We start from the raw sequence: 15158 nt of genomic DNA on the forward strand, positions 1-15158 counted from the left end.
TTAATTCCATTTTTTTGTGTCAGTTGCCAATTACAACAAATCGTAAAATATAACAAATCGTGAACACAATCCAAGTCGTCCTTTATTATCAATTAACAAATTATTTTCCTCCACACTGCGTAATTTTTCCAAATCTCCCATTTTAAAGTTTCCCTGGTCCATTCCCGTCGAAAGCGAGATTATCAGTCGACTTCCTGTCCCGAAGCGATATGAGCCATATTAATCTATTAGAAAAATCCAATTAGGCCCTGCGCCGACTGACAACCGTCGACTAGAACTCCATCGCCCCGAAACAGTAAAAAATCCCAATTAGTTTTAATATCCCAGTATATAAAAGCGCAGGAGACGCCACCCTCTCCTCTCCCTTGGCAGAGTACGCCCCAGTCATAGTATGGTGAAGGCTGGATTTCAAGGGGCTGCTTTTCAGATAAATCACCAAGTATTTTGAGATTGGGGGTCCGCAGCGTGCGTATGTTTGGGGTGGGGGTGTTTCTCAGATTAGTGCGTGGTCCTCGTGCCGGCCGGGTCGGGGTAGCTACTCTAGGGTGATAGGCGTTGGATTGTCATGCCCCTGTAGGAAATAGTCAGTGTTTGTTTTTTTTTACCTGTGTTTTGGTCGGTGCGTTTTACAATTCGACAGTTTAATTTTTATACCTGACGCGTTTCGAGGTTATCGTGAGGTTTCGCTGTGTGATTCCTTCTGACGTGCGATATTGTCCAGCTTTGTTGTTTTAGAAGAGCACACACGGAGGTAAAGAATCCCGTCTTGTTCCCAACCCAAAAATCGTACCGCCGACGTTCTGGGTCGTTGCGGTTTTTGGATTTTCACGATTAATTGAGACATCGGCGAAATTGTGCAATTTATTGCCAGAGACATCACCTGTTAAACTACTTGTTTGCAAGGGCAGAGCGCATGTATGGACGTTTGTATTTATAAAGTAAAAGGTTGAAACGACGGGAAAAATTAAACCCCCACATTTTTTTCTTTGTTATTTAAAGGTTCCTTATGACGGTTGTAACGGCAGATGAAGACAGTGGAGTGGAAATGTCACATCCCCGAGCTGATAATGGTAAGTTCAATGTATTATTAGAACGTTGGCGTCCCAATTATTTTTTCTTTTGTCGAGCCTGTTAATTTAAGAGGAATGTTGCTTCTGCCGGATCGTAAACCCTTCCTTTTCACACTAAATTCACAATTCTTCTCCTCCAAAACAAGTAACAAACTTTTAATACAACATATTGTACTACTTCCAGCAATAAATAAAAAATAATAATGATCTCTTGAATTTGTGCTCCGATTGTTCACTAAAAAATATCGCTTTTTGTTGAAATAAGTCAAAGCTCTGCATAACTAACTCCTCAATTTATTTCAATTTTCTGAAATAATTCTTCATTAATTAATTTGTTTTTGAACTGAATCTCAATTTCCCATTTCTTTCGACGCAGTTCAATATTTTCTTTAATATTAAAAATTGTTTAAAAACACCTTTTATGAAAGAAATAATTTTGAGATGCTCACAATTCAGAGTAGATCAATTAAAATCAATTAATATTGGGAAGGTACTTTTTTAAATAACCGCCTTAATTTATTTTTAAATGTTGTACATTGTAAATAAAAACAGTGCAGTGTTTGTAAAAATATGTGAAAATGCGAGAAGAACGTGGGCGGAGCCAAGACTACACGGCAATCAGACAGGTTTGACACCACGTGACGTGCCCTTCTTGTTTTGAATGCTTTATTTGGACAAAGCCTATTTTTCTTATAGAAGAATCTGCACAAAAATGTTATCGCAAAGAAGCCAGTACCAATTGTATACATTTTTAAATTCTGATTGGAAAATAGAAAACACTTAACCTCACATTTTTGGAACCGAAGCACATTTCTCCCTTTACGAGGAAGTTGCTGAACCGTTTACAAAATTTAAAGAAGAGACCTTGCAACCGACCACCCTCAGCGAAATTTGTTGCTAAATTAATTATCAATAATTAACAACGCCTCATAAAGAGCGAAGCCACATTAACACGAATCGATTGTACAGTAAATAATGCCAATTAAACCTTCCATTCAGTGTGTCCCTCCACGTTTTGTAGCTCTGTTTATTTATTAATACGTCATTCTGCCGCCCCCGCTTCATTGAAAAATCGACACTGCCGCCATTAATAGAACGAGCGACGAATCGACACGAAATTGATATCCTCGCCGTAAATTAATTAGACGCTTAAGTCGCAACGGCTTTAATGCATCGCTTGTTCCGTCTCAACGACGGTCACATGACTTAAGTCAGTTTGGACGCGCCGCGGCCAAGCCGGAAACACCTGTCAAAATCAAACCTGCCGCCCCGAGTTGTCATCGAGCTGTGCCAAAGTAACCCGGATATTTGACGCCTTTTTAACAGATTTTTCACTTCTCTTGATATGTTCTCGCTAGAGGATGTTTGTTTGAATAGGGGCATTTGACATTTGGGATGAAAATGGCAGCTGGCACTGCAACACGGCCCTTACTGCCCAATAAAAAATAATTAAAACTTTTATTTATCATTCCTAGTGTTGGGTACAATATACAGGGTTCCAGTCAAGACATAAAAAATAATAATAGTAATGATAATAAATTATAAAATTAGAAAAGTTTAATTCAGATGCAGATAGTGAAAATTAAAAAAAAAAATTGTTACTAATTTCTACAAGTGTTGGGCACAAAATACAGGGCTCCAGTGTTAAAATATAAAAATAATAATAATAGTAATGATAATGAATTATAACATAAAAAGAGTTTAATTAAGATGTAGACTGTGAAAGTTAAAAAAAGATTAAAAAATATAAAGGAAAAACTTTTATTTGTTATTAATTTCTGCAAGCGTTAGGTACCTACAATAAATGTACAGGGTTTCAGCCAAGACATAAAGTATAATAATAATAATAATAGTAATAGTAATTTAAAAGAGGTTTAAAAAACTAAGGAAAATTTCTCATTAACACCATGACTTATATCTTATTAAAACCTTATTGAAAACTTATTAAAAAATTAAAAAGAAATTTAATGATACACTAACTTTGTTCTTTTGATACAAAGATATTATTTTTAACAATTTACATATCTCTCAAAATGAAAAAGCTCTTGGTAAAAAATATGTACTGAGCGTTTATTTAAAATATGACAAATTGTTGATTGATAATTAATTCTTTTTTAAAGGTTTACAACTGTTAATGCGGACATGAAACTAAATATTTATGCAGAGGAATAATAAAGGCTTAGATAGCGACCCTTGCGGTGCACCTGTCGCAGTAGACTTTTGCATGAAAATTGATTTTTCTTCGTAACAATTGTATTTCCAGCACCGAAGTACAAAATTCCATTTTAATTTATTTGTGGTTAAATTATTGAGAAGTTGTGACGTTCTTCCCTTAAATCAGAATATGTAAGTGACGATTTTGAAAGATGTGGAGAGCAGAGCGATTGAACAGCGTAAGATGGGAAGGGTGATAACCTGGCCACATGTAGATTGTTAAAAAGCAGTGTAGCTGTCAAGCTACGACGTGCCTTTTGGTGGTCACGTCCGGCCCGTTTTTTCGTCTTTGGCATTTAAAATGGTGAATCCGTGGTATTCTCGAGGCCGTCGAGGGCAAATGAAGTCCGGTTGATTGAGAACAACAGTTTTGAAACCGTTTTCATCTGGACTAGATATGTGACATAATAAACCAACCGTAATAAAATAAAAACTGTTTTAAATTTTAACGAAGCCTCGCCGGTGCGTACACGGTGCAGTTCGCCATCGTGCATTTGTAGGCCACTTTCGAGCTGGTGCATTCTTCGTGAGGAATTCGAGCGGCGCGGCGGGGCGCGGAGGCCTCGCTTAATTAAAAAGCAAAGACTGTTTTCGGCTCGTTGCAAGTGTTGCTTCCCCTCTCGGGCGCCAAAATTTCGCCCCACACAAAGGCGGAGGCATCGCCGACGTCCGAGGGCCCTTTTCTGGGAATCGCCCTAGTGCGGACGCCGTTCCGGCCGAGCGGCAAACCGGAGGTTGACCGATTTCGATTGTTTCAGCGGCTGCTGCGACTGTCGCATGCGTAATAAGTTGCGAAATCTTATTTTCGTAGATTCGCCCGCCGCTAATGTGTTTTTTATTTCGAATGTTGTTGTCATAATAAAGTTATTTCCGGTGCGTCGAACGCAACTTTCGACAAAAACAAGCGCAAAAAATTGTGGGCTCAAATAGGCGAAGGATGGAGTGTCGTCGGAGATGGCGGATTTTTCGCTTTTTGACGTAAATTCCGTTGGTTATTTCGTTTATCAACAGCATGGCTCGTTGTTTTGATGGTGTAAACAGGTCATTTTAAGCGAAGATCAACCTTATCGCAGGAACGTTTCGTTGGGTCGACCAGTGGCGGGGCTCGCCAGATTTACCACGAATTCGACTCCGTTATTTATTGCTTATTATATCACTACACAGTTTGTACCCACAAATTTCCAACAAATCCAGAAAGACAAATTAAATTTCTGCAAAAAAAAATGCATAATGTATTTCACGTTGGAACATCTCCGTGGTGTCATCCCCCTCAAAATTGGACTCGACAAAATACTTATTAAACGTGTTTAATAAATGTAAACGTAAAACTTGAGATTGTGAAGGTCGACTTTCGTGTGAGAGCTTTTTGGTAATTTAAAGATTATTTGAACACTGGGTAAACAGTTTTCTTTATCTGTTCCACGCTTTTGCTCTGTGTTGTTTCCTTGTCTGGATAAAATTACATTTAAATAATGAACAACATAAATGCTCATTAGTTTTATTTTTGTAACACACCAATTAAATTAAATAATATGGGCGAAGAATAATTTTTTATTATAATTAGTGTTTACGTTCTGACATTTAACCCAGTAAGAATGAATCAGAAAATATGTAGCAGATTTTTATGTTTACTAAAAATGAAAATTCAATTTATAAGAATTTTGAATGTGGCATAAAATTTCAAATTTTATTTGAGAAGTATTGGAAAGAAATGTAAATTTCGAAAAATAAATGAAAGTTAACGAGATTCTCTAATTATTATTCATTTATTTACTAAACACTGTTTTTCAACTCCAGCTTCTAGAGCTATCTTAACCACAATTTCGTAGGTTAATTGGGAATTTCTTTTTTCAATGGTGATTACTTTTTTGCCAGTATTAAATCAATACAAGTTCACTACCTACTGCTAATATGTGTTATCATTTAAGTAATAAAACTAAAACAAACATGTTTTTACTTCATTTGCCTATCTGACAAATGGCCGGTATTCAGCCTTGAAGTTTCACTTTATGGTTAGTTAATTACCTAGTGAAATACGATTATACTGATTAAATGAGCGCTTTTACCATTGTTTACTACGAGTACGATCTTTGATGTATGAGTATATTATGTAAATTAGTATGTTTTGATGAAAATTAAAAAAAAAGTCAAAAATTTCACAAAGATGCTCATTTGTTTCATGGATATGCGAGTCTTAATACCTTTTGGAAAATTAACACGGTTTTTCCCCTTTTTCTTATAGTACGACTGCTTTTAGGAATTTCTGCGGAAGTCATTGTTTATTGTTGTTTTACGGTTTAGGATAAACCTTAAACGATTTAAGACTGGAGGCACTTGAGTAACGCGAGATTAATTTCCGCCCTTTAAAAATTTCACAAAAATCGGTTCATAAATAATAGAGATATGAGACCTAAAAGTGTTAGGTGGGACACTTGTATTTTGTTAATAAATATTCCGTGTCAAGATACCTACTATGTATCACTTTTAAGATCATAAAATACCAAAAAATAAAGTTAAAAAAATCAAAAATTGCAAATTGTTTTTCTATCGCTGTTTCTTTCTTGTTAAGTAAAATATCTACGCTTATTATCTATTATATTTCAGGAATCTACAAAACGCTACTTTTCCAAACTGAAAATTTGTTATTATTATTTAGCTTCCTAAAACTGGTAAAAAAAATATAAATAATCAAGATTTATATAGTACCTACTTATATTTGTTAATTTTGTTCTTCCGATGTTGGACCTCTACCATCACAAATTTTGGAATTCTTCATTGAATAGCCACTTGTTAAAAAGATAAAACACTAATTTTTAGCATTATCATTAATATTTTTCAAGTCTACTTGTTCCAGACAGTTTCTGGAGATTTAAAGCAGACATTTTTTCAGACATATTCTTTAAAATTAATTATCAGTGGTATTATTAGTAAAATTCTGCATTTTCCCTTTAAAAAACTTATTTTAATTGTTTCGACTATATTCTGTCAATATTCACACACAAAAAATATGAAATAATAGTTATTTATGCAACGAGGTTCTGTGTAAATTGGGTTTTTCTAATTGCCCGAGAGGCCAGATTGAAATACGAACGCAGCGAGGATTTTAAGGCCTCGAGGGCAATTAGAAAAGCCCAGTTTGCACAGAAACGAGTTGCATACAAACTTTTATTGTTTGAAACGACGCCCCAAAGCTTCCAAATCTATTTAAAATGATTTCGCATTTGCTTTTGACAGTTTTGACAAATTTTTCGAGAAATGTCACTTTTAATGTGTTGTCTAGGGCAACGGTTGGTTATCTGCTATTTTTTGCTTTAGAGCAGTTAGCAGGCTGTTTACAAAGGAGAAAAATGAGAATTTATGACAGTTGAAAGCAATGAAGAATATTAGTTTCGTGCCAAAGGAGCATCGTTTTAGTAATAATTTGCTGTCACATTTTTACTATCCATATCCTTTCCCAACTCGTTACGCCAACCACCCTTGGCTGAATTTCACTTTTTATCTAAATACATAATGGTTATATACGAGTACACAAATCTACTTTTTTGTTCGACACTGTCAGAATTTGAGAATTTTCTCCTGTGTGAACGGATTTTGAAAATGTCACAACTTGTTAAAACGAAACGTCAAGCTAATTTTAAAGATTTTAAGCGATTTTGGAGCCTTTAAGGGGCTCGTCGAACAAAAAAACGTTGTATTCAACTCGTTCGTGTGTAAATTGGGCCTTTTTTGACACTCGTGGGCCTTTAAAACGCTCGTTTCACTCACCCAATTTACGCGCGAACTCGTTAAATAAACTACTATTTTTGTAATCCATTCTAAAATTTCCATCAACATGCACGAATGGTTAAATACAAAAAACATCATTTTGTGTTTAGCAACAATATTGTGTAAAAACTTCTGTAATAATCTATTTTTTTGTTATTTGTTTTCTGTCTATTCTCTTCCTTGGTTACTTATTGATTCAATAAAAAATAGTATAAAAATAAATCTAAACCAGAGTAGTTAATGTGGAAGTGACGTAAATATGAAACAGTTTTGAGAAATAGTGAAATGCAATTGACAAAAGAGGAAAACCAAAAGAAAAACAGTGTAATACAGTTTTGTTAAATCGAATTTTTTGAAAAATGCTCACACCAGAATTAACTGAACATATTTAGTAAAGATTTTTTTTAAATTAAATTAATAAGTAAATAGATACCTACCTACTTAGCGAGGATTATCAGAAATTTGAAAATCTCGAAGGTCACTCTTATACCTACATATAATATTACGTTAATGGAAAAAGGAGGTAATAAATTAGGATAAATAAATTAAATTAGATAATTGTAACCAGAGAGAAAAGATAAAGAATGAAGGATTAGGCAATTATAGATTTTTTTCAAATTTGGTGCCAACCAAAGAACTACTTTCGAACATTTGTTAAATATTAAATTGAAGAAAAAATGTAATTTATCTGAATAAACTCACGCTGTTAAAAAATAAATCTAAATTTAAAAAGTTCCAAAGAATGTCCAGTATCAACTCAATACATACTTGCAAAATGCCTACGATGTTAAGAAAAAAAAAAGGGAACAAAATAGTAGATTGTGTTATTAGGATTAAAAGTGATACTTTTTTGACGTGCAATTTGTTTGCATAGCGTAGCGTAGCCGAGTCAAAAAAAAGTCACTTTTAGTCCGAATGACACTATTTTTTCTCCAACCAAGTAGAGGACCCATATCATGAAAAGCACGAAACGTTTTATTGAAATATTCGTGTAACCAAAGAAACAGTTTTGGCTTTTGTTTACATATTTAGTTGTTTTCTACAAATCAACGAAGTGTTAAACTATTAGTTGCAAATAAAAATGTTTAAGCCTAGTTAAAAGTACTTTTAATCCTAGGAGGTAAAAGTGTTGCCTTAGTAACCTGTACAGTTACAAAAACATCAATTTTAGTGAGAGAAAACGGTATTAAAAGTAACCTCTTTTGAGACGGTTGTTGAAAAAATGTATTTTCACTTCTTTGATTTCAACAAAAATGATCCAAATTCTTGTTAACTGTTTGTTTACTTGTGATCTCAAATATGTCTCAAATATTAATCACCAGAACCCACAGCATCTTTTAAAACGCTATAAAATAAATTCAGTGTTGTACACTATCGGCCACAAGAAATACGTATGGTGCAAGATTAGTAAATATTTTTCGGTAGATGTTTGCACACAAGAATCCGGCCACAGCAACAATATCGCATTATCTGCCTCTCCCTCGGAGTCGATATGTGACGCAATTTTTTCCACTCTTTATTATCTCGGCACGTGTTTCTTCATTGTGATTCGGTTGAATCGCGGTTTTTTTGTTGGAACCACGAGAATTTGGTTAATGCGCAGTAACGCGCGTTATCACCATCTGTACCAAAATCTGGTCCCGAAGATGGAACGAACATGCACTTCCGCTTTATCGAAGCCGCTCGCTCGAAGATAACTCTTATCTGTCACACGCGATGCATTTCGTAACATTCGGGCATAATGGTTCATTCATATCTAAATTTTATCATGACGTGGGCCCCGAACTTGTTTGTTGTTTACAAAAATACCCAACGAATCCATTGTTGGCGAGATACGTTGGACCGGTGGAAGATTCGGTCGACGCCAGGAAAAAGCGAGGAATTTCCGATTATTCACACTTTCTTCCCGCTGGAACCTCCTCGACTGTGAAAAAGCCGAAGACACTCTGGCATTAGTGTGTCCTTAACGCACGAGCTGTCGCCGACAATCCGCCGTTTTTGTCGATAAATCGAGATTTAATTGAAATTTTTCTTGGTGCTTATCGCGTCGACGCTTATTGATAGAGAAATATTGGTTCATCCCAGGCCAAACATGCTCCCCGGCCCCGGATCCTTTTTATTTTTTGCAAACAGTTTAATATAATTTCCAGTTATAAATCGGGGGTGCGCCATTACGAGTTATAGGGCGTCTCTAGGCAACCACCAATCATATTCGGCGTCGTTTATGACGTCACTAATGCGAATTTTCAGCGAGGGTGTGTAATCAATACCGTAAAATATTAATAAAGGGAGCTGGAGGGTGCGCTTGGCCATTTTAGAATGGCCGAACCGAGTCAACACTTTTAATTTATAACAGCTCATCACGTACCAAGAGATTGATGAATATTAAGAGGGACGGTGGATTTTATGCGACCAGCGTGTCTCTGGAAAATGTTTGACGAGTTCCTACACATTAAAATACCTAAGCACCATTTTCACCTTCAAATTCCCAGAAATGAGTAATGCGTTCCGTTGGAGACTTGCATCGAGTGACTTCTTCCATACAAAGTTCCTCGAGGTGGCGTCCTTTTGTTGCGCGTCACAAGGTCGAGATTCGCATTCGGTGCCTCATTTTACACTCTACATGTTAATTCTACGGTAGGAACCGTTATGCCATGAGAAAGTTACCGACATTCTGCCCAAAACCGATAAAAATTCTTTTGCCAAATATTCGGACAAAAGACGAAAGGTTAAAACGCAACCGAACCCACTCAATTTACTTTCCTTCAGATTGTCAATAAAAATCGCATCACGAAGTTTTTTCATTTATTTTTCACATGAACGTAACCATCCAACAGCTTGGTACAATTAGACTGTAGATGGCGCACGAAATTACACGGAAGTGGTCTATCTCTGCAAGACACGCTTTCAACGCACCCTAGGACCTAGCATACTCTAGTATTTTTTTCACAAGAATAGCTACAAGTTAATGCCCATTCAAAGGAGTTAATAAAATTATGTCAAAAGAGGGAAGCACTAAGTTTTTCCAAAACTTAAAATAAAACATACATAGATCCAAGCTTTTGGAAAAAATGTAAAAGAACATGGAAAAATAAAATTTTTTGGATCGACTAAACTTGACAAAAATATATTGGTTGCTTGATTTTTTATAATATCTGAAAAGAATTCTGAGTTGTTCTTTAAAGACACGCATTGATACAAAAAAGTCTTATTTGATTTTTTTATACCCATTATTGCACATTGATTTGACACTTTTAAATTGCGCGACTATGAACTGTCAAAGAAATGTCAACTCTATCCTACCCACACAGTTGCCACATAAATTTGCGTACATAGTTGCCATATTTATCCAGAATCATTTTGAATCACCCAATATTACAAAAATGAACTTTTGATGGTAAATGACCACCGAAAATGCATTTAGATTACAGTGGTACCAAAATCATTCAAATTTTCATTGTTACCATCAACAGATTCAGCCATTTTTGATCACGCTGTACTAAAATAGGAATATGTTCTTTATCTTTGCCTATATTTTCTGTGCAACTGATGAAATTTTATAGTAAAGCCAATCTTAGGTAATGATAATTACCTTGATTTGCCTAACAAAAACAATTCTTGTAAGCTTACAAAGTAGGCACCATCATTAGCAACAACATAAGTAGTGACATCTATCTCCTACGAGCGTCGAAAAAGTCTAAAGAACGCAGTCATATTTGGCTTTATACGTCTTGGAAGGTTCCTTCAGACACATAACCCCACTTGCATCATATCTCCATTTTATTTTTTATTATTTCCCTAACAGTTTCAACAGTTTCTGCAGTTTGGAGTCACTATTGCAGATTGGAGGTTGTTCACTCCAACTCTTCCTATCTCAGGAAATATTTCACAGCTGCTGAAACTAACCCACCCGACACACAAAAGCAAGCAGCAGCCTACTTGACCACGTAATTTTTGAACACACGTTACAAGTGCTTTTATTATCTTTAGATTTATAACTTGGTTATTTCTAAGATAACCTAAAAACTGTTTAATAAAAATATGTTTACAATAAGAAGTAAATTAATTATGTATTTTCTTTAAATTATTTTTCTTAGTTTAAATTTAAATAATCTCTCTATTAAGCTTAAATTTAAAAAAAACATCTGAATGATATTTGTTTTCAAGATTATTGTTGTTGATAATTCTTAACACATTAGACAGAAAATTATACTGTTTATTTTTAATGTAACGAACAATAATAATTTATTAAAATTTAACATAAAATAACATTTTTAATTTACAATGCGAAAATTTCCGATAATAATGCGGAATCTGGAAAAGTGCCCCGAATGCTTGCAGCGTTTCCACGTTGAATGGCAAGGGAAATCCTCTCAAAAAGGAATTTCTTAGATTTTGAATCTCCTGATTCCGCGATAAGTCGGTCTCCGATGACATTAATAAAATTATACTTGATTTAAGAGATAAATTGCATACTAAAAAAATTTCACTTCTTGTCAACAAAATGGTGTAAATCTCTTATATACCACTACTGCACTAAAATTTCGTGGTAAATTGTGTTTTGGGGACAAATCTGTCAAAGTGTCAAATGTCAAAACAACAATACCTAATTAAAGCATGTAATTGTAATTACAGTAATTCTTAAATATGTAATATAATAATAAATTATAATAAATTGGTTGAATGTCCCTGCAGACAAAGATAACAGCTGCCAACCATATAAAGCTGAAAGTACTAGATGATAATTGATAACTCTGTCAACCTTATTTATTATGTTTTGTTTAAATTGTAAAATAATGTATTATTTTGCTTTATTACTGAGGTAATATTGCATTAATTCCTTGATCGATTTCTAATGATATTTAAAGTACAGAGAAATTTTTTTATTATGTATTTTCAATCATGAATATAGAAAACTATACCTAGCAAACCATTTTGGATGTGGATTGTCAAACTCAAGGTCGCTTAAAACTTCTAATTGAACTGTACTTTAGTGAGAAATCTGTCATAAATTTCAAATACCTTATAAACGCGCCTAGTTACTTTTCATGGTAGTGCCAACTTAACGACAATTCCCCAATCCACATCTATAAGGTTCCGGTTATATCTGATGGTTTTTGCGTTCAAAACTTCTCCAAAAAAATATTTAAGACAATTAAACAAAAATCATGATTATTGCAGAAAGGGAAACACTTCATCGATAAACTATTAATTTATCTGTATTTTTTTTGCAATATCCCTCCTTTCTATAGTTATAGGAAATGAAATTTTATAACTAAGTTTTGTGTGTCCAGACTTAATAATTATTATTTTTGCTGCAACCACAAACAAGGGAATATTGTTTATTTTCATAAACTTGTAGAATACCTGTAGCAGTGATGCACTTATTATTTTTTAAATATTAAAAGGCAAATAACAGGGTACCTCTCCAACAAAATTAAATATCTCTTCTAACTTTAGTATCCAAGATAATGTTTACAAAAGTAAAAAATTAAAATAAATTCCTAAAATATTGTACGATATACATTTATGTATTATTAAAACAGTAGAAAAATAAAATCACTTTGTTGATGAAGTATATATTATTATATTTCTGTTATGACTACATACCAACAATTTGTGCTACCTACTTTATTAGTTACTTTACTATTTGTACATTTTAAATTTTCTTGAGGAAAAATAATCACAATACATTTATCCCGTTATAAAAATAGGGGAGTTTTTACTAGATATGTCTTAAGCAAAAGAGAATTACTGGAAATTTTTACACTGTTTACACCATGTCCAAAACACATCACAGTTGAACCCGGATTCGTTTTACTTTATCACGTTTCCTTTTGACGAGTGATAAGTCGTAATAAAAAGATTAAAATTACATCGAGTAACTCGACTACATTTGTTGCGCTCATCCACTGAGCTTAAAAAAATGTGTTCTTTGTGCCTCCACCGGTAACACAATAAATGTCCAATTCTAAACAAAATCGAGTGGACCGCTTTAACGCTTCCAAACCATTGTTGTGAAGAAATTCCCTCTCGAAGCCATTGTCGAGCGATTCCTCCGAGTTTCGTAATCGTGCGATGGACCACACCATGTGCACTCATTGGAGAGGTTAAATAAATTAACGTTCCAGAATTCCTTCATGTAATCTGATTAAATAATAAAGTCGAAACACTTAAGGCCATCAGCGGTGGCAACCTGGAAGGAAGGTTCGGCGCAAAGGTGTACGCACATTCTTCGCTAATTGTCGTCCGAATCGGAGCGAAGAAGACGGAAGAGACGGCGTCAGGGGGCTCCGACAACGCGAAAGAACGAGGTGCACGAAAAATGTGTAATATAAGTGCGTAATGAGAGTGCGTGAACCCATTCAGTAGTAAAATTCCAGCAAATGGTAGCACATCAACAAGCCGAGTGTTTATTTTTGTTTGTTTTCGACTAGCATAATCATCAGAGATATGCGTCCGAGTTTATCACGAGTAAGTCGAGGAATTTTATGAATGGTACATAACTCTGCCATAGTAAACTATGTAAAAAGAACACGAAATGTAGGCCACGGCAATTTGTGCTTTATGAAAATCGTATAGAAGGGAGAATAGAAATAGTATGCATCAGGCGGACTTTTCATTGGCCCGGATGTTTTTTAAGGTTCCTTCATTCCTAGAGCGCTAGTGTGAATCTAGAAGTCCAAGAGTTCGGGCACTCCGAGATGTAGTCAGCCGTTATGGTTTAGGGAATTTTTTTGGTTTTTTCTAATTTGTTGTTTTTCATTGTTTATTAGTTTTGCGTTAATGGAGAGTGAGCTGGAAAATGGAAAAGGTACGTTCACATAACCTTCGCCGCACATTACTTTAAATTATGCGCATTTCGCACTCGTTTGTTTACGCTTCACACCAACAATCACGACCACGTTTCCGACGCCAACCCCGCACACACCACCCACAACCCCGACACCCGACCCCGACCATAACCGCACTTTTCGCCGCCAACCGACACCCATCGCGCCGTCCATCGCTCCCAGCGCCGAATTCAATCGCGCTGACGCACGTTGCCCCCGACCGGGGGCCTTTCCGGGGGCTCCGACCGCGTCGCGCCCCGATCCCCCCGAAAACGCCGACACGGCCGCGCTTTCGCCGCTCCCGCGGGCCCCGACAGCCCCCACGGGGGGCCGCGCGCCCTGCTCGACCTCACCCGGGACGCTGCACCCGTCGCGCTAACCGCCCCGCGGCACCAAGTCAAGAACCTAAAGTCGCACCCCCTCGTGCGGGGCGTTTCGCCCGCGCCGCCCCTTGATACTTGCGAAAGTGAGCGAGATGGGGGTGCCAGGTTTGTCAAAGGTGAATCGGTGGAAAATTGGAGTGTTTTGCGTCTTGCGGGCTGATAATTAGGGGACTCGGAGGGTGAAGCGTTTGATTGGTCTGTCGTACGCATTTCCGGCAGGTGATCGGTCAAATGCGATGAAAAAATTTGTGGAAAGTTGAAATTTGTGCGTGAGTAACGCGTTCTTGGCCAGAGGAGTTGTCCAAACGGCAGTGAATCATTTCGATTGTGAATCATTTAAATCGGTTGTTTTCTTTGTGTTCTTGGACGACCTTGCTCGTGGAAAGCTGAGATTATTGGTAAACAATTTGTGAAATCTCGCCGTAATAACTGCACCGTCCGACGATTGAGGACATTCCGTAATAACAAAATTCTATCACCTTCACACGCTAATTTAATTAGATCAGCGAAAATAGCTTCCAGGACCTGGCAATCAGATCACCGACGACTCGTTTTGGGGGTTGTTTTAAAATTTGAGACGGCGGTGCGGGGCGACGGGAGCGGCAGGTCATAGATTAGACGAAACGACGGCATGGGAAACGTCCCGGGTCTTCGAAGGGTGGTTTCGACCCGAACCGAACTGCGTTCAATGCACTTTATAATCTATTTTAAGACGCAAAGGTAGGGGCCAGGGGCGCCTCGGCCGCGGCGGCACCAAAAACCGACGCCCACCACCGAACGACAGCTCGGGTTGTGTGCAAGGGGGCGGCGGATGCTCCCGCATGCTTTCGCCGTTTTCCCCCGAAGTGCGGGACGAGGAATCGGCGGCGGATTGTCGGTTGTCGGTAGAAAAA

General features: G+C 36.6%; 1 protein-coding gene across 2 annotated transcripts in view; it reads left to right on the top strand.

The window, feature by feature from the left end:
- The first annotated feature begins 479 nt into the window (after positions 1-479).
- Positions 480-15158, top strand: part of lin-28 (protein lin-28 homolog) — a 33640-nt gene continuing 18961 nt past the window's right edge. Inside the window, exons 1-2 of one of the 2 annotated variants that reach the window (XM_069049620.1) lie at positions 480-751; positions 1000-1070. In XM_069049620.1, coding sequence (XP_068905721.1) covers positions 1007-1070 — 64 coding nt within the window. In that variant the 5' untranslated portion in view covers positions 480-751; positions 1000-1006. Of the gene's footprint in view, positions 752-999; positions 1071-13706; positions 13864-15158 lie in introns of those variants that run through there. The other variant, XM_069049621.1, reaches the window with a different exon arrangement.

This window comes from Tenebrio molitor, chromosome 5, assembly GCF_963966145.1.
Source record: "Tenebrio molitor chromosome 5, icTenMoli1.1, whole genome shotgun sequence".
Taxonomy (NCBI): Eukaryota; Metazoa; Arthropoda; class Insecta; order Coleoptera; family Tenebrionidae; genus Tenebrio; species Tenebrio molitor.